At 40.8% G+C, this 20,646-nt stretch overlaps 1 protein-coding gene across 5 annotated transcripts in view; it reads right to left on the bottom strand.

Moving 5' to 3' along the window:
• The window catches only part of LOC116426140 (choline transporter-like protein 1), an 84,023-nt gene that overhangs the window by 15,987 nt on the left and 47,390 nt on the right, over nt 1-20,646 (bottom strand). For 2 of the 5 annotated variants that reach the window (XM_076372703.1, XM_031974681.2), the window contains exons 1-3: nt 8,391-8,547; nt 7,363-7,512; nt 17-130 (exon numbers count right to left, since the gene is read on the bottom strand). In XM_076372703.1, the coding sequence (XP_076228818.1) occupies nt 17-130; nt 7,363-7,413 (165 nt within the window). In that variant the 5' untranslated portion in view covers nt 7,414-7,512; nt 8,391-8,547. Of the gene's footprint in view, nt 1-16; nt 131-197; nt 327-7,362; nt 7,513-7,945; nt 8,002-8,390; nt 8,548-20,646 lie in introns of those variants that run through there. The other 3 variants (XM_076372704.1, XM_076372705.1, XM_076372706.1) reach the window with 3 other exon arrangements.

The following is a 20,646-nucleotide window of genomic DNA, read 5'->3' as shown; positions in this document are numbered from 1 at the left end:
GTGCTAGAAGACGTACGTAACCGACTGCGAGAGCGATCAGAACGATCAAAGCCAGGATGTCGGTGCACGATCGATCGGTGACGAAAACCTGCTCCGAGTGTCTGGTCGGCGTGCCCTGGTTCTCCGGCGTCTGAAACGGATAAACATGGGAAATCGTCGGCGGGAAGAACGTATTTCTGGAAAATACCGCCGCTCACCTCCATTTATTAACGTCGCGTCAGCCTTCACTTATTTCTTTTTCCTTTTTTATTTATTTCTTCTCGCTCTACTCTCTTTTTCTCTCTTTATCCTCCTCCTCCTCCTCCCCCCCCCCCCCTCTCTATCTGACACTCTCTGAGCTGGAGACGCGAAATTTGTCAGTGATATCTGTTGGCAAGCGACCGAATTAAAGTTACCCCTCGTACGTCGGGCATCAACCCTCTGATCGCGACGGTAATTTTTTTGCTTATTCCTGTCGCGGTTCTTTTGCGAAATATTAAACTGGGGTTGGCCGGGCGAAACGACCAATTTCGGCGGGAAACGCGGGACGACCAGGGGCGGAGGGGCGACCGCCGGTCCGCGCCGGATCGGGGAATAATTAATTATTGGCGATTCTTGGTTTGCCTTTATTTTGTATGTTTCACGTTGGATTGCGGGCATCCCGGGTTCTCTGAATTGGCATCGTCTGTTGAGTGTTTGCGCAATGAGAGCACGTAAATTTGTGATTTTATTGACTATTCCCGGAATTTGTGTTTTATTGCAATAGTTTAAATTGGGGTTGAAATTCGTGGTTTGTTTTGATGGGCGTTTCGTTTTGATGGCGGCGTGACGGATATTTGAACACTAGCGAAGAGAAAAAGGAACAGTTATCAATTATTTAGTATCAAAATTCTTACACGTCACACTATTAGATGTTTATTATTGAAAATTTATTAAAGTTATTGAACATTTTTAGTTGACGTCTGTTATTTTGGGAATTACAACTTGTTTCGAGTAATTTGGAAGTATCGGTGATCGGTGGCCACCGTTGCAGTCGACGTGTTAAATGCGAATGGAATTGCTTGTTCGATAAATGCATAAAATCCGAGGTATGTTTATTGAAATATCGGACTTCAGAGGAAATACGGACTGGCGAGAAGAAGAACGCATGTCTGGGGTGAATCAGGAAATAATTAATTATTGGCGACCGTCGGGCTGCGTTTGTTATTTGTATTTTATAATATTATAATTAGACTGCAGATTTTCCGGCGACTGCGATTTTCATAAATTGGTCACCTTCGTCGTAAGTTCTATTATAATCAGAACGTGAATCAATAATTTTATTAATTAAGTCTCTAATGCGTTGTGTTATTTTATATTCAAATTTCCTATAAACGCATGAAATCCGTAATCTAGTAACATCGTATTAGTGACAAGCGGACTGCGGAATTTAATGTAAATTACAATAGCTAGAGTGGAGATTTCCCGCGGATTACAATTTTTAAAAATTCATTTGTACACGGAATCTCGTTTAATTAAAAACCGAATTAACGATTTCATTAATTATCCCCGAAACGTCTATTTCATTATGTTCTTCTTACACTCGATTATAATTAGCAAAAGTCAAAGTGCAATTCTAATTTCCTGCGGACTAATTATCCGAAATCGCGGTTCAACAAAAATCCATTTCGATCATCGCTCCGTTTTCGTGACAATAATTAACACCAATTTCATATTTCGTTAAAATTCTTCTTGGACCCACAAAACCCATGGTCTAACGGCAATTAATATTCACGCGAATTCTAATTTCCATCGAGAACATTTAACTTTCTAAGAGGTATTAACGAGCCATTATAAATACTTCTTAGCGAAGAACAGAAGGAAAATCATCGCAGCACCTTATTCAGTCGATGGATTCTGCATTAACGCATTCCCATTTATACAAGCATTTACTGCGTCCTGTTTCAAACTGGATTATTCCAGGATTATCCGCAGCGTTAACGTCAAAAAGATTTCCCGTGCATCGGGATTCTTCGCGCCGACTGGATTGACGAGCGAATAATTCATCGACGGAGAAGTGTATCGGGCGACATAAATAATCTGTTCTTCGGTCCCGGGGCAATAATTTATTTTCCCGGAGTCCCTCGACATCCACGGTAACTATAGAAACTAAATTCTTCGAAAAGAGTCGCGCGGCTCCCGATCGTAACGCGAAGAAGAACGACAACTTCGCTTCGCAATCCCACAATTTCCGTCGAACTTCGGTTTTCTATTTCCTCGCTCGATGCGCGGCGAATATAATTCCGTTCCGAAAAAATCTTTCTATTCGATCGCCTTCCGTGTGTCGGTTTTCCAGCGGATTCCTTTCACGTGGGATTCCACGATCGGGGAAAAAAGCCGCGATCCATCGTTTTGCGGCCGCGGCGTACCCAGTATTTCCAGACCCGTGAAATCGGGCGGAGCTAATGCTTTTAGCGAATCTGCGACGTTTCACCGACACAGGGGAAACTTGTAACCCTGTTACAACTCAGACCGTGTGCAGCCGCCACCCTAAATTAATTAGATTCTTTGACGGTGACCTTGCATTAGCGTCCGGACGTAATTAAATTCCTTCCCGGGATTATTAAAAGCACGCCATTCTGCCCTATTGATCACATCATTATCCACGCGGATCTTTCGTGTTTTATACGAGGCGAACGCGCGATTCGCGGCCGTCACTTAATTACATTTCGCCGTTTCAGTGCGTGAAAGACACGCGCTAATTACCCGGGTAAACTGTTTTTCAAGGGTTGGTCGCGGACGCTCGAGCTTCACGCGACGGTTTCTCGAGGACGCGGCGATATAACGGTTTGAATTTAGCGCCTCTTCATGCTGCCAGGCTTGACAAAATGGCGGCGGCTGTTCGGGATTAATGAAGCGTTTTGTTAAACGTGGCTCTTGACATTTTTGGAAATATTCGGAGGATTTCTTGCGAGTATGTTATTAACTGTACATTCAAGTATTTCTCGATAGTAAATATAAATAAACTATACACTTTGCAATGGAAATAATGTTTCGTTTAGTAGTGAAGATTGAGAATACACGATTTCCAGAAAAAAGGAATTGCTGATGAATTTTAGAATGAAGAGTATTCCGAATTCGTTTCATCGCAAAAAGGTTAACAACAAATTCAACTGGAGTTCCTAAACAAATCAAGAAACAAAATAACAGAGAACACGCTCGCCCCTGTACAAGCAGGAAAAAACGAAAGTGCTAAAAGATTGATCGAATTTCCGAAATTCAAACATTCCTCCCGGAATCACTCTGCAACGTCAAAAGTTCATCGTTCGAATCGGCCGCGAGTGAGGTCGGATCGATACCGGGTATTATACAGTCCCTTTAATTTCGGGCCGATCCCGTCGAAATGAAATTCCCCGATGAAAATTCTTCGATTCTCTCTTAATCGGCCCATAGTGGCGTAGCCGGCTGGAACGTATCGTTGCGGCGCGGCCGACAAGATGTAAAAGTGGAGGGTTCGGAGATAGCGTCATTCACAATCAGGCAAATGGCCTTGAGCGACCAATATCCCGAGAGCGGCGTGTGTAGTCACGTGGCCAGAAGATCGGCTTATGGAGGGTAGAGGGCTGGGGGATGGAGCTGATTCAGTGGATAAACGACGGGTTAGCGGAGTCTGCGACGCTCGTTGCGCGGTAATGAACTTCAGTATTAATTGGACGTTTTAGTTGGGCCGGAGACAACTGCAGCCTGGTTCCCACTCCTTTAAGTGAACAGAGCGAGCGCCATACGTTACTCTCGGATACGTTCGCCGTCCGTAATTATGGCGGCGTAGGCGTACCGGAATGAAGACGCGGGCATTTAAAAAGGAACGGAAACCGAAGGCAAAGCGCGATATTAAATTTTCAACGGATCGAGACCGACAGTCGATGTCCTGTCGACGCGTGAATACGTCATGAACCGAACCACGTCAACTGCCACTTAATGGAAACACTCCATTAACCCGTTCATTCAATTATATTTCGGGGTGAATGAAATCCCGCGGAACACAGAAGAATCTGACGCTAACAACATTAGTTATTCATTACTTTTGATCCGGAATAAGACTCGAAATTTAAGGTTAGCGATTGATGCGTTAAACTCGACAGTTTATATATTTGATTTTCAATTCGTTGCTTTGGGATTGATATTCTAGTGAATTTTGAGATATTTATGGAGTCTCGCGGAAAGTGTTTTAGAAGGAAACTTATATTTTAGAGTTGGTTAGTTTGCATTTTTAGGTGGCTGCGAAGCATGTTCCGTCAAGATTTTACTGTAAATTATAAAGGAATATAATAAACGAAATAATATATAACAGAATTAAAGTGAACGCAGTTTCTTACTATTATTCATACACTGAATTTCTGTGAATTCTGCTGAATGCGAATATTTTAACAAGTCTGGATTAGGAAACAGTTCATTAACCCTTCCGTTCAATTATATTTCGGGGTGAATGAAATCGCGCGGGAAAAGAGGAGAATGTGACGCGTCCAACGTTAATTATTAATTACCTTAGGTCCGGAATAAGATTCGAAGAGCTTGGCACTATTGATTTTAAATTCGCTGCATCGCGACTGAAATTTAAGCGAATTTCGAGATTTTCGTGGAGCCTTATAGAAATCGTTCCAAACAGAAATTTATATTTTGCAAATGTGAACTTTTAACTTTTAAACAATTACGAAATATCTTCGAGTTTTTCCAATAAACAATAAACAGAATATAATAAACTAACTCCATTATATATTACATTATATAAACACGATTTCCCATTTCGTTATTTATCCACCGAATTCCTTCGAATTTCTCCCGGAGCGAATATTCTATCAAGTATTAAACTTGTTTTCCTTTTCATAGCGAGAGCTATCAATTGAATAATGTCTATATCTCCGCGTCTGCGAAGAATCGCCGGGAGATAAAAAGGTATACTGTTGGAATACGTACTCGCGCGAGCGCTTCCTGTTGATTCCAGCCCTTAAATCCGATTTTATAGTGCCCCCGCTCGCTCCCCGTCCCGCGGCCCGGAAAAGCTTATGCAGCTTATATAGTTTTATAGTGTTCGATAATCGCGGAGTCACGATAGATCAGCCTTTTTAGAACGGCATCGATTATTCATTTATACAGAAAATATGCAAGCTCGTAGAAGCGTTCCGTGCACCGGGGCCTGCGACTTATCGAATGGTTATAACAGTTCCATTAAATTGCTCTTTTTCCGCGTCGCTTTCGTAGAAAGACATCGCCGTGGCGCAACACAACGGGACGCGACTCAAAAGAACTTTAATATAGGAAAACTTATCTGTTAACGGACCGTCGAGCGATCCCCAATAACTACAACGCCAATAAAACGCACTGCCGTCTGTACACGTTCGACGGGGGAAAAACCCGTAGGATTTAATTTTGTCATCTTCGGCGAGAAAGTTTCGCCTTAAATGAAGAAAGTTTTAATAAAGACCGAAATGATGCGTCCCGATGACTATTATTTGCCCGGAGTACTTCAGCGACGGTGCCACGCTCGGCGTATCTCATTATTTTTAGTAATAGCCGGGGAGTAAAAATTTTTATTCGCCCGTTCCTTTTTTTCACCGGCAGCGTCTTCTGTTTTATTTCGAACGGATAATGCCGGGTTTAACGATCGAAGCCGGGCGGAAAAACGCTTCCAGAGTATGCACGGGCGCGGTTCTGCAGACAAAGAAACGATTATGTATTAACCCCTTCGCCTTGTAATATCGCGTCATACTCGCGGCGGAGGTATTGAACGGGATAAATAGAAATATTATTCGATTCTTTTGAATTCGTATTGAATATCGCGTTTAATATTATTCTTCGTATATCTCGTATAATTATAATTACAATTATACTTGGTATATTTCGTATAACTATAATCATGCTTGTTATACTTCAAAGCAAACGTACACAGAATATATATCTAACAGTTTCCTCTTTTTCTCAATAAATTATTGATGGCAACGTAGCGGTATCGATCATACTCGGGAAAGAAGTCATGAGGCAAGGGGTTAAATTCCCCGATAATGCATTACAATTGCTAATGCGCGGTTCACGGGCGTCTTTGCGGATACATAACCCTGTAACAAATGCTTCCGGCTCAATTGCGATGCCTTTGACTGCTCCCCGAATTAATAATTCCAGTTACAAAGTATCTAATCAGGGAAATGGCGGTCTCAACGGCACGGAAATGTGTTCCCTTAGGCGAACCTCCCTCCCCCCGGCCGCGCGAGTTTAGAATGATCCCTTTCGCGATTATGTTTTGAAACGCGGGAAACGAGCAGTTATAGTCGCCCTTTGTTCGCCGCGCTCACAACCTAATTTGTTCGAGAACGCGTTCAACTTTATCAAACGATAAATTTCTTGGAGCACTTGTCGCGTATTGTTTCTGCCGTATGAAGAAACGGTTAAAGATAACGCGCACATAAACAGCCCGAGAATAGGTGGCTTTAAAATCCCCGGGATATCTGGGACAGACAATTGCAACAGCAATTGAAGTTACTTCGGGAAGATAGCGCATCGTAGCTTCATAAGCGATAAATCAATCTCCGTTTGTATTGACGTCTCCGCTGTCGGTTTATTTCTTTCGCTCCTCTAAGAATAAACGACGTTTGGAACGCGGTGGGACTTCCGGATGATTATAAAATCTTCATTTATCACTGAAACCATAACATTCATCTGAAAATTGATACTTATAGCTACTCATTACGTCGAATATCAAGAACCTCCAATACAACTCGCGCAACGAACTATTTCCCTTTTCTAATTGACTCTAGCTGACGCCTGCAGTCCCATTTCGCAAAGAAATTCGACGATAGCCACTAAATTGGAATCCAAGAGATCCAATTTCCGCAATCTTCATTTCAACTAAAAAATTCAGGAACAAACAAACGAGATAACCAACAGGTCGCGAAAAAATAAAACAAATCCCTCGTCCCGGCAGCTACAGATGAAAAGTTCGTTCCCGCAAAATGTCCGGCCCCCGCTTCAAAAATGCACAAACAAATATCGCGCACTCTATCCAATTGAATCTGCCGCACTTTACAATCGCTAATCCCCAAACAAAAATAAAATGGAAAAATATACAAGAACACAATTCAATCGGAACGCGCGCGGTATTCTGCGTCCGAAGGGGTTAACCCGAAAATTCATGTGGGCCCGGGGTTCAAAGCAGAACCTATCCCGAGTTCGAGGGAGGACTGCAGTTCAGTTTACCATGACAAGTAAAGCTCGAAGTTTTATATTAAAATACTTGAGCGGAAATTTCAGTCGCTGTCTGAAAGTGAGAGCGAGAGAGAGAGAGAGAGAGAGAGAGAGAGAGAGAAAGAGAGAGAGAGGCGGATAGAAGGAATCATAAAAAATAATTCTTACCGTGGGCTCCACCTTGGACGAGATCTCGTCCGAGCAGCCGCAGCAACCCATGCCCGACGAAGGGGAAGGTAATCCTTGGGAACAGCCGGGAAACTTTTCCTTCTGATCCTGTTCCTCGGCCGGAGTCGCCCGCTGTCACGGATGCGCCCGCTTCCGGGAATAAATTAAAACGGAAGTTCTTTAGAGCGACCAGAAAAATACACAGCCGGTAAACACCGCGACGGATTTTCCTCCCGCTTTCTCTTCCTCCGCCCTTTTCCCCGGCGTTTTTCGCGTCGCGCCCGACCAGGACGATCTCCGGCGGTTTCGGTTGTCGCGCGGACTGCGGTTACACCGGACGCGTGTTCGGGCGAATTGCCGTTTTGACGGAGTCGACCGATTGTTCTATAATATCGTGTTGGACTGGGGATGAAGATTTGAAATTGAATTCGAGGAATACGGACGTTGTTTGTTCGTTTTCAGCGCGTTAACAGGTAATTTTGAGAACACTGGCCCGTGTGACTGACGATTTTCAGTGAGACTAACTTATAGCGTTAGAAGAATACTATATCTTAGTGTTATTTAATAGATTTTAACCACTTACGCTGGCAACGAATTGAGAATCTCGACAGAATCTGGGTCGAAGAATTTTGTCCTTGCCTGTTATATACAGATATGTGCACAAATGTCGTTTATCAATAATTTTGTAAGAAGTGGTAGATTTCAGAACAATCAGGGATATGTAACTCAATGAGACTATCGACGTGTACAATATACCGTTGGTAATTTTCGGACAAAAACATCACGACGTGCATGACACGTCTTTCCAACGTAAATTAAATAAGTTATTACTTTTGTTTTGTAAAATGCCATTATTATTATTTCTTTCGTTAAGCTACGTGAAATGAATATGTATTTCTAAAACTTATACCAGCTTTTCTCTTCAATATTTTCTTTTCTCTCGTACCGGCAGGTTCTATTTACGCGATTTTCTAATTTCAGTCAAATGCACTTGTCAGCGTTTCTGCAGCTTTGAAGTGTATACGTACCGATTGTCAGATGTTCATTCGACAGAACGTCCGAGTACGCAACCAGTGTAACTGCAGCGCGACGGAAAGTCGACTGACTGAGTTCCGCGGGCCGTGTGCGTTCTTTGAACCGATATCGCGGCAGGTGATAAGATTACAAACGCAGGTGCGGTGCGATTGCCAGGACACGCGACGGATTTCAGCGTCACGGATGCGCCGCCGATACCGGAAACGGGGATAACAGTCACCAGTGCGCTAATTGCCGTGCTTTTTGAGCGTTCTGCACATGGATGATAATTAGTGGCGTGTATCGCAGGCTGCCGCTGTGATTTATTATACAATCACTTGTGAATTCGTTCGCCGCGGCCGGGGACATTTGTTCGATCACTCTGACAAGAAAAGTTATCGAAATCGAAAACTCGAAAATTATGAAACTTCGTGTGTAAGCGGAGTAAGTCGAGCCTAATTTCATTTCGAAAAATGCAAATTTTTCTTTCCCGTCGATTTATCTTGAGAATGGCGAGAGCTAGTGAAATAATTGAAACAACAAATACGTTGTTCTGCCACTTCTAGAAAATCGTAAATGATATTTTTATATTATTTGAAAATAATATTAGTAAATAATATTTTTATAGTATTTTGAAACGTTTCGTTTTGCTATTTTACAGAAGTGAAAGGACAATGTGTTTTTTGATTAAACATCTTTTTCCTATCTCTCACCGCTATGATACTCCACGGAAAAGAAAACTGCATTTTTCTCAAAGAGAAATTCGGTACGAAAAACAATTGTAGTTTATTAGGCTTGATTTACTTTATTTAGTCACAAAGTTTCATAATTTTTTGAATGGGTTTGACAACTTCCTTTGCGAGTGAAAGATTGTTGAGTTGTAAAGAGAAGTCGTATGATAATCCTTTTTATGATAAATCGCTACTATGAAGTGTTTACGTGAGCGGATGCTATTTACTTTTCGTAGAATAGTTAGATAAGGAATATAGAGTATTAAAGATAAAGATTGCTGGCAGATTATATAATTATATATAAAGCAGTCAACGTGACAACATTTGTTAAAGATTTTTATATATTCGTGTAGAACTAGGAAGTTATTCTTAATATTGATAATTACTATTTTATTATGTACATAGCAAATTAATCGACACAGTCGTTAATATTATTATTAATTGGTGTATTGTGGATCGTTAGGTATCGGGGATTATATTAATTTCTCGGTTTAATTTGGAGCTTACATTTAACTCATTATTACATTACAAGTTATTACATAATGTGACTCATTAATAATTTATCTATTATCGCGTTTGTATTATGTTGCGAGTACTGTATATAACGAATGCAAAATTTATTTATAGTCGTGTGTTAAATTGATGCGACAATCTATGCTGCTTTTATATATTGAAACTGATTATTTGTAATACACATGTGCATTTCATTCCTCCAAACGTAATTGATGTACTTCTCGTAAATAAATTACAGGGAAGGTATTAAGTAAATGCAGGTCACAGGGCAACTTGGATATTGTTCTTATTAAATCAAACTTTTTCTTTCAGGAACTTTAAATTATTACATTCTAGCGAAGCTACCTTCTAAATAACAGATAATTATAACAGTGAAACACTGTCGATAAGTATTATATTTTACCCGGAAATTCTATTATCGATGAGGCAGAATATATCCATTACACTTCCAATACTTTCAGCATTATTTTAATCATTGAATTTAACAGGATCGAAATGTACACGTGCATCAACTTTAAAAATATCATTTTCTGCATCTCTTACTTGATCCTTAATGAAATTTATTCGTTTCTCGGTCGACCTGGAACGACTATTCGAAATTAAAATATTTTTCTATTCTTAACTCTCCAATTTCTTTAGAAATGATCATTGAATTTAGATCTATTTCCATCTACAACAAAAGTCTATAAAATTTATACTCTACGAAGCTTCAGAAACATTTACGACGTGCCTGACAATTATAAGCTCATTACAATCGAGGCAGAATATATTTCTGTACCGACTGCAATACTTCAAGGATCTCTGGAGTCACTAATTACTAAGTTGCAGATGTTCCAGCATCGGTATCGAAGTATCTCAACTTTATTAGAACTAAGAGAAATACTTCTTAGTATCGCCAGTCACGACATTTTCAAAATATATCACTCCAGAATATTTCGAAGAAATTCTTCATCCCCTTTGTATCTATAAGATTAATCATTTACTTTAATCAAGATATTATTTATCAAAAGAAGACTCCAAAAAATTCCTAAGAATCCCTGAATCGAACATATCCACGAAATTATAACATTTAATCCGAAATATCATTACAATCTTCCATATCGAATCGATCAATTCTCCACGATCAATCAATTCAAATAATTAATATTCAAATCTATTCCCCGTCAAGATCTTATTAAGATCTTATTAACGCTAACCGTACCTACACTTTTCCTGACGTAACCAGTCAAATAACTGACTATAAAATGAGGATAAACAAATTAGACCATAAATGTTATTGAATAAAAACATAAAGAAAAAGAAAGGCAAAAATCGAAAACTGAGTAATTGGACAATATAGGAACTGATATTAACACATTGCGTACCAGCTAATTATCAGAAAATTAAATTGTGTGGATTTTCAGTGAGATACACTTACATCACTATCTATAAAAAAATCTCAGGTATCATATTGTTATGTAATATATTTTAAACGGTTTAAATTAGTTCTAATAAAATTTAATATTTTCTTAAATGCTGTGGTAATTATCAAAGTTATATAGCTGAAAATCTTGACATAAAAACGAGATTTCTCGATACCAGTACGCAATGTGTTAACATTACATATACGAAAAAAACCTAGAATTTTAAATCCCGTTATTTAACCGGTTCTCGATAAGATGCGTCATGTAAAAAGCATTGTTCTCTAACTCTTTTCTGCTTGACGACGTTAACATTACCCGAAGCAACCTCTCTCGCTCTCTCTTCTATCGTTTTCGTCTCACTCCCTCCGCAATTCTCTCTCTTTCTCTTTCGTCGCGGGTCACGTCAGTTTCGATCGATTAATCGAATAAGCCTGCACGCCACGGTAAAATGACTGGTACGTAATATCTCGGCGGTTGTTGCCTTTCCGCTTTCGCCGAAGTCGAATAGCATCGGACAGTTCTAGCGCGGAAGTGTACATTTTATTATATTTCCGGCGTGTCGCGCGAACACTCCGCTCCCGAACTTTGTTCCCCGATTAATTATTGGCACTGCGGTTATGAAACAACGCGCTGGTAATTGGGACGCGGGATCGGTTCTTTGTTCATCCCCCACACGCGAGATTTTACTGGAACAATTACTCGTATTGAGCGTCGCGCTTAACTTACGTAAAGTCGGATCGAATATCCGCCAGACGAATTCGGCGAACTCTGTTCCTTATCTTGAAATTACTCTGTCACAGCGTGCGTTGTTTGTTTCTCTAAAGCTGGTATTTAATAGAGAAACGTCTTACAAATTCGTGTCTCTTTGGAGAGATCTAATTGGAACTTTTCTTTTCTTTCCCGTGTAGCAATGGAGCATGTGGACTTTATTAAATATCGCTAGATTATCGAGATTGGTAGGTATTCAGACTGTAAGCTTAAAATATTTGTTACGCGTACTGTATTAAATAATACAAATTCTTCGCTAGAATTTTTCGATTCATTTCAGAGAACCTTAATTCTACGAGGAGAGATTAAAATCCGACACGATAAGGAAGATCGTATCTTTCTTGTAAGAATGACCCAACTAAGAAGTCTAATTAAAAAATAATTTTCTAAGAAAGGAGTTAAAATCAATCTAGCATCAATCGAAGATACTGAAGTAACAATACAAGATACCATCCAACGAGATAATACTCGAGGACCCTCCTACTCTCACAAACAACTAAAAACAATCAACTTACAAAATATTCAAAACCTTCAAGAGAAACCTAAATCGCACATTGAACTCCTATACATCTAAAGTAAACAAAACTATTATATACACCGATTTTCTATTCAAATAATTAAATCACACATTCTAACTTCGTATCCTAGATACGAAGGTTCGATGTCTCCAAAACACCATTTGTCCTTTAATCCTTTGGCTACGGCAGAATATTGAGTCGACTCCGAGCAATTGGATTGATTTGTCGAAATTCCTCTATAGAAACTTCAAGGGTGCATCTATCGAGACTTTAATTGATTTATAATTCAGTTTGCGTATTGCTAAATCAATTTCTTTAATAATTCCTCAACGAAACATCTGTTACCTTTCCAATAATTGCAAAAGGAAGAAATTAGGAATGAGTCATTTTGACTCGTCTAGTAGTTTTAGTGTTAAAACAATCTAAAATCATCACATTTCTATAATATACTACTTGAATTAGAATTCACATACATCAAATCTAAGCGATCTTCGCCCCAATTATCGTTGATAACACGTCACGGATGCCTATAGACGCCGACAATCCACCAAGACCAAATTTTTCAACCGCCCGTAGGTGCACACAACAGCCAAAGGATTAAAGCTTAATTTCCAAAATTCCCTCTCCCGTTTCCGGGTGAGTTCCCCAGCGTCCCCTTTCCAAATTTTGCGGGCCGAAAATCGCAGGCGCGAACGGGCGCGGGAAAAACAGGACGCGAATGTGATAGCCTCGTTAAGCTTCGATCGCGCGGCGAAGTGGTCGACGATTCGGAAAAGAAAGACAGGAGGAAAAAACGGGCGAACAAGCGGACAAAACGAAGGGAAAAAGGTGCACGGAGGGGGAGGGGGGAAGAGGACCAGTGGAACGAGAAGGAAAGGAGGGGAACGGAGGAGGGGAAAAAAAACGTTCGCGCGCGCGACGAATTTCGCCGGAGTTGCTTTTTCCACCGATGAAACCGGAGCAGCGGCAACCAGCCGGCAGGAACAATGCAACTTATCGAGCGACACACATACCTGGTTATTGGTACGCCAGATAAGAGGCGAGCCGAAGAAAGAAAGAAAGGATCGGCGGAAAGGTGGAACAGACGGCGCGGGAGCGGCCCGGCGAAAACTGCGCGGCGGCCGTGTCACCTGGAATTAAGCCGCAACGATCCGCGTAATCGTGAAGGCCCCTCGACGCGTTGGGTTGTATGTGGGAAACAAAGCGAATGCTTGCAAGTGTTAAGCATATAGTGGAAGCAAACGCTGGATTTCTTGTGCGTGATCCTTTGCTGGCGCCGGATAATGTGTGAGTATTGGGAAATCGGAGGTGTGAACGATTTGTCGGAATTCAGACGAGCGAGTGAGATGCTTGGAAGAATAGTATTTGTGTACTTGTTGATTTTAGTAAATATTGTGTAGGAATGTTTAGAAGGTACTCCGTGAAGTAATATGATAGTGAATACTAGTATTTACTTATAGAATGACTTGCAGAGGTTTGTATAATGCTTCTTTTGACGCACGACTCGTTGAAACACGGTGTGACGCAGGTATCGCTGTAACAGGTTTCAGTCTTTTATATTTAATTGCAACGTGTGTTACTTGGAACTTTAGAAGATTCAATTGTAGCTATGCAACCCTTCAGTTGGTAACTAAAGTATTCGGGTTTGATCGAACTTTGTCATCTAGCGCAGGTGTCGAAAGACAACTTCCGAAATGTCAACTAAAAATGATTTTCTCAGTTTAATCGTCCTTTTTAGATTTAATTTTGGACGCGTCATATGGTTAATGTTATAATCGTTATTGGAGAGGTCAAGAAGTCGATTCGGAATATACGATTGAGCTTGGGATGTAATTTTAAGTTAAAATTTCTGGTGTCTTTTGACACCTTCGGCAGAAACAGATTTTTAAACGTTTTATTGCCGGCGCGCGAGTAGATGCGAGAAAGTTATCGAAACTGAGATTCGTACAAGTTTTAATGAATTCCGGTAAGGATATAAATTGCGCGGGAGAAAATTTAAGAATAGGTACCCGGGTAGGCGGTTGGTAACATAAGGGTTAATATTACACGTGCACCGCGAGTGCATCGTACTGGGGACTGAAACGACGTCGGGGAACAGTTATTATCGCGATCGTTAACCGGTCCGTGAAAAATTAACAAAGTTCCACGTTTTCGGGTCGAAACAAATGTTCCTATTAAGGGATGCTCGTTAGAAAGCGGCCCCGTTGATCACGTGCTCTGATATTTCGTTTGCCTCGCGGCGATAACGCCTCCTTTTTCAGTTTCAGATGGTGGAGATCGTGTTGAGGGCTGGACGGAACGATGTCTCGCGATCTAGAGGGTCATTAATCGTTTGTACGGATCTTTCTTATGTGTAACTGATATTTGAGACACGTCCTTGACGTAACGAGTACAGTTATAGCGCTTTAACTCCTTCAACCACGCGGCCGCGGGTAATTAAAGAAACGCAGACGAATGTTTGCACTGATTCGTTAAAAAAAAGATTACAGTAGAAAGGAAAGGAGGGTAATAAAAATAATTGAACATAAAGCAAACATGTTATCACCAAATATGCGATGCAGTTTAAAATACGGATCTGTAGATAAATCGACAGTTTCTAAAAAATTCAAGCGACGTGGACTCTACCTTACCGGTTAAAAGGGTCAGCTATGTACAAAGTCGTGATTTTTCGCGACGCACGTAGAGTCTCGGTTAAATTAGAACCCAATAATTCGAATTCTTCGATTCTCGATGCACGCGGTCGATTTGAACAAATACATTATGAGAGACCTCTTCTCAACTCTCCATATATCGATACAATTAGATGTCCAATCAAACCGAATAATCGACGTTCTACTTATATACCTTCAATAATTAATGAATCGAAAATTGCCTCCGTAATTCCACGTTGAAATTTTAGGGTGGATTGAAATTACCGGGGACAATGTTGAACGAGAGATAAGGTAGACAGTCCATTAAATTGTCTTCCATGATATTTCAAAAGCAAATTGTCCGTTGAAATCGGAGTAATCGTCCGTCATCGGGATGAAACGAACGTCCATAATAACGGGTGTATTAATTCGTCCCCACAGAGAGAGAGAGAAACAGAAAGGGAACAAGAGAGAGAGATAGAGATAGAGGCAGAGAGACGGAGATAAGAAACTAATTAAAACACACATTCCGTCCGGATATTAACCGTTCGAAGACACTTCTTTCTAAAAATCGTATAACGCCGATTATGTTTCCGCCCGTGGCCAGCCACCCGCGGCGCACCGGCGAAACGGCACGCGATGAAAGTTTCAAGCAAAATCCGCATATAATTCGCGGTGAATAATTCGCGCTCGATTAATCGGCGGCTAATCGCGAGCCCTATGCAAACAAAATAATTCATTCGTAATTTACGGCCGAACCCTGGACTATCGTCGTGTATATCTGAGACCCCCGGAAAATTATGTAAATTAAATTCCAATAACGTGACATTCGTTTTTCTCACGCGCGCGCAGTCAGGACAAGTGTGTGTGCGCGTGTGTGTGTGGGGGTGTCGCGCATTTGAATTTAAAGGGGTTAACGACCCCCGAGCAGAGGGGGACTAGTTGCATTCGAAGAAAAATCATAGGTACGAAGAGTAAATTCCTCCTTTTTTCTTTATGGAATATCGATTCCGCGTGGAATGAATTTTTCTCCGTGAGCGGAAAAGTTGAATCTTTTTGATAGATTAATCCTGGCATGATCCCCGATCCTCACCCCCTACCCCCGCCAAGTCTTCCCGGCATCCACTCGCGTTCTTCTTTTTCCTTTTTTTTTCTGTCCTTCTTTCTTTCTTTTTCTTTTTTATTATTTTCCCTGATACGCTTGCGGAATTGAGTATTTTCTGATAACAGGGGAAATGAAAGAAACGAATCACTCCGAAACGAAGGAAAACGTTAGACCGGTTCGCGCGGGAGCACCACTTGGCTCGTTCTTACCGTTACCGTCGAGTATGTGTAACCAGCGTTCCGGCCCGATCGACCTTTGTCCTTATTTTTCTATCAGTAATTGCTTTCCCGGCAATAAATGATTTCTCGAAACAAGCCGCGGCGGATTTGATTTATATTGTCCCGGGATCCTGAGCGACAAGAGCTTTCGGAGGGGTTCCCTTTTTTTTTTATTCGCTTCCTTTTCTCCCGCCTTGCTTTCGTCCGCGGCTCGTTCGTTACCGCGAAATCCTTGCTGCTTTAAGACAATCACTTCGGGAAAGCTCTTTACCCTTTCGCCGAGGGCTCGAGTGCCGGCGGAATTGTTTTTGTATTTAATCTACTGGAATCTTCGACGCTGGAGAGTGAAATCTATTCGATTTTCGTTTAAAAGTGTTTATGGGAGACTCGGGTGATTTGTAATTGATATTTGCCACTTTCAGGTAATGATTTTTAGTTTGTGGTTGTAATATGATGATTGAACTCATGAATATTCGTATGGAATTCTTCGTGTTAACCTTTTGCACTCCGAAGTCTACTTTAAAGGGAGATTTTGAATGCAATATTATATTTTTCGAGTGCAAAGGATTAGATTTGTTCGTTTCTAACGTTTCTCCATTAAGTGTTACCAATTATATATACCCTATTAACCCTTCACAGGTGAAGATTCTTTAAAATATATAAAACCTTCAACGGGTGTACTAATTATATACCATTTGCTTAAATGATAGAACAAATAAGAACTACGTGATGATCTCTTGCTGCTCAAGTAATTGAATCATCCGTTTGAGACTTAGTCTTCGAAACATGAAAGTTTCCTCTCGAAGTGTCGACATTCGTCGCAAAGGGTTAATAGATCGATATTTTCAAAAATGTTCTCCTCATTCTAGGGAAGACACTTCGAAGATCTATTGTAAATGCGTCGTCGAAGCTATTAGACGTTCGTGTTAACTCTATCGAAAGTTACATCCGAAGAAACAGTGACTCATTGTGTTTCCCGGAACGTTCCGCGAGCAAGATGGCTGAATCATCCCGTCCCAATCGAATTCCTCTAGTCGCAACAATGATCGTTTTGTCGTCAGCGGCCGCGATGTTGTCCCGGTGGAAGGAAACTATCATTCTGTCGACTAAAGCTGCCCGTTTTGTTCCCCACACTGACTTCGACCGGTTCGAGTTGGTCACAATAGAGCTGTGTAGCGATCGTTCCTTTCGATCCAGGGGATTCAAAGTGTATAAACTCGTCGCATACCCCATCAAAGACTCAGCGGGATCTTCGATGGGGTACAAAGTTAGTTTTGCTTGTGACGGCGCGAGGTTCCGCCGTATTTAGACAGTGTCGCTTTCGCCATTACCGCGCGACGTTCGCGTTTCAAACCGTAAAACCGAATCAAATTAAAATAGACGTGAACTGTATGTTGTTAGACAAACAGAGATACATGTTTCGTTTTCAACTAACATTTCTGAACTTTTACCTCCTTCGATTAATTGTATTTCAGTGAAATCTTCGGTCGTTACTAGATTACAGAAGAACAAACTTGCACTTAGGCCACGTTGTCATTAGAATATTTCCATGTAAGGTTAGAAATTCATTACTTTCAATAGACTCATTAACATACCACAAGCTCAGAATACCATAGAAATCATTTCCAAAAACCACATTTTACTGATAACATTTTGTTACCCCAATAATATTACTTTACTTCGATGGCAATGCAATTTCTTGAAATGCACTCGTGGAACATGTATGTACAGTTTATTAACACATTGACCTCCATAGTGATCACCGATAAACGGACCAAATTACTAGAAAACAATTGCAACAAGGAAACTGCTATCGAATTAAAATGCTTAGTAACATAAGTATCTAAATAATAGTACAACTCGTACTATTATGAATACAATGAGAACAATGGCCTGTATTATAATTAATAACTATGTCTAATACCAATTGCCTTTGTCAATACGATAAATAATGTCACACGAAACGCTCTAAATTCCCGTGGCGGTCAACGCGTCAATAAAATGCAACAGATATACCCGCAAGACACTTTTCATTATGTTCTTCAATCCAAACATCGCTCGCTTAACAAACACTAAAACCAACAAGCATATCCACTAAAACTGCTTCATCTCCGGTCCACTCTATCACGAGCAATTTTCGAAGACGACGCTCCTGGCATCTTCCCCCGTCTTCGTATAATCCGAACATCGCTCGCTTAAACGAACAATAAAAACAAAAACTACAAACATCCACTAACAATGCTACATCCCTGGTCCACTCTATCAAGAGCAATTTTCGAACACGACGTTCCCAGCATTCTCCCCTCGTCTCCGTAATTGATCGGCTCTAATAGTCTCGTTTACAGATCCGTCTAATAACGCGCGATTCGGGCCAGAATGTTCCCCCGTAATAAACCAAGGGCGGGAAGAAAAGGAAAATTCATCCGGCCCCCGAAACCCCTGGCTCTCCGTCAGCGCGGATCATGATTACGTATGTAATCGTCTTTTCCCGAAGGGAATATTTTATCCGTCGAGCCCCCGTCGGCGCACGAAAATCGGGAAAGGGGCGAAGGGCGGGGGGCAGGAGGCGGAGAGAATCGTTCAATCGCACGATCAAATATTCCACCGGGCAAAATGGCGCGGTTCCCCGGTTCCAGTAAATTTCGAATTATTTGCAAATTGATTCGGCGACTGTACGGGCCGCGACTATTACGGTGACGCGGCGCATTACTCGCGATTCTTGATCCGACGGTTTCTGCGCTATTAGCGTCGCAACGTTGACGCTACAATCTCTGTACACATTTACATATTCTTCTTTTATTTCTCTCGCTTTTTCCCCCGTCGCCGTTCGCGCCCGGGTTTTGTCGGATTTCGACTGACCGGTGGAAAAAGGGGTTCGGCATTTCGCGGGGGGATGGTGGTTGAATGGAAAAAATAGGTTCTGATGATTGGACGACGGAGAGTTGTTCGGTAATTTTGAAGTTATAAGTTTTCGCAGTTTGAAGCGATTTGTGATATTTTGTTTGGCTTGTTATGAGGGTATTAGGATTTTAGTTTTATGGCAAGCGTAATGGTGAGTGTAATGGGAAATTTTATAGTACGCGTTGTACTAAATATTATGTTAAGACACTATTACAGTATTGTGGAGAATCTAATACTGATAATATAACAAGTTTGTAGTAAATGCTGCAGTTATAATAAATTATATTTTATCATAGTTAAATATAAGTAAAAAAACAGATAATCTGTTGTTTCCAGATAGCAGAACAGCCCTTGAAATAAAAAGAAATCAATTTCTTCAGTTGGAACAATCTAGAAATATTAGCTTTCTCTTCCTCATTCTTTGCAATCTTCCTTCTGTTCGACGAATACCATTCGTTATCTTCAAGTTTAACGTCCTAAAATCCTTTCTTCAACAGCCTGTATTGTAATTTTTAAACGTATTAATTTCCTCATCCACATTCTTTACAATCTTTTTTCTGTTCAACGAGTACCTTTCTTTATCTTCAAGTTTCACGCCCGGAAGCCCCTTTTTCAGCAGCCTGTATTGTAATTGGGTACAGGGGCGATTACTTCGACGTTTCCAGCCGTCGATCGTTCACCGACGCCGGGAGCGGTTATGACTGAACCCGACGGCGTCGGGACGCGCCTCGTCCATCAGAAACGTTGGCAAACATTTGTTCGCTGGCGGCTGACGTTCTTAATGAAAATCGCTGCTTGTTTATCAGAGCATAAGAACATCGCGCTCACGTCGATGGCGGGCCGAGTATCCCGCGGGCAGATTGTTGAACGATCGTCGCTGGACGGGATGATTCAATACTTTCGCTGCTATATAAATCTACCGGAAATAATTACGTGAAGTTATTGTTCACGTTCTTCCTTTTCTGCCTTCCTTTTCGTTTGTTCTCCGGAATCTACTCGTTTCTATTTATACGCGTTTGATGAACGCAGTAATGCGGTGGATTTCATGCATCGTCTGGCAATGGATTTATTTTTATTTAACACCAGCTTTACGGATATTTATTCTACCGTTTATTCTATACTTAAACTCTGATCCTAGGGAAATTTATGTTCGTTCATTCGGATCTTGGAAATCGGAGGTTTGAATATAGATCATTGGGATTCCTGTTTGCGTAATTATAACAATTAAGGTTAACTTAAATAATTATTAAATAATTGAATAATTATTAAACAGTATTTGTAGAATTCCATTTGCGTCGATCTGACCTGTTGGGACCTAGTGATAATTGAATGTATTGAATAGGAATTTGTGAGGTGTATTCGAACGATACCGACGACAAAACAATCCTTATTTTGATCAATATCTGTTTTTATGATTAAACAGTTTGGTCAACACGAAGACAGTACCGTCGTCTGTTTGTTAATTACGTTTCAATTACGTTTG

The sequence above is a fragment of the Nomia melanderi genome, chromosome 12, assembly GCF_051020985.1.
Source record: "Nomia melanderi isolate GNS246 chromosome 12, iyNomMela1, whole genome shotgun sequence".
Taxonomy (NCBI): Eukaryota; Metazoa; Arthropoda; class Insecta; order Hymenoptera; family Halictidae; genus Nomia; species Nomia melanderi.
Note: the sequence above shows the minus strand (reverse complement) of the source record. Positions and strands in the feature narration are given on the sequence as shown.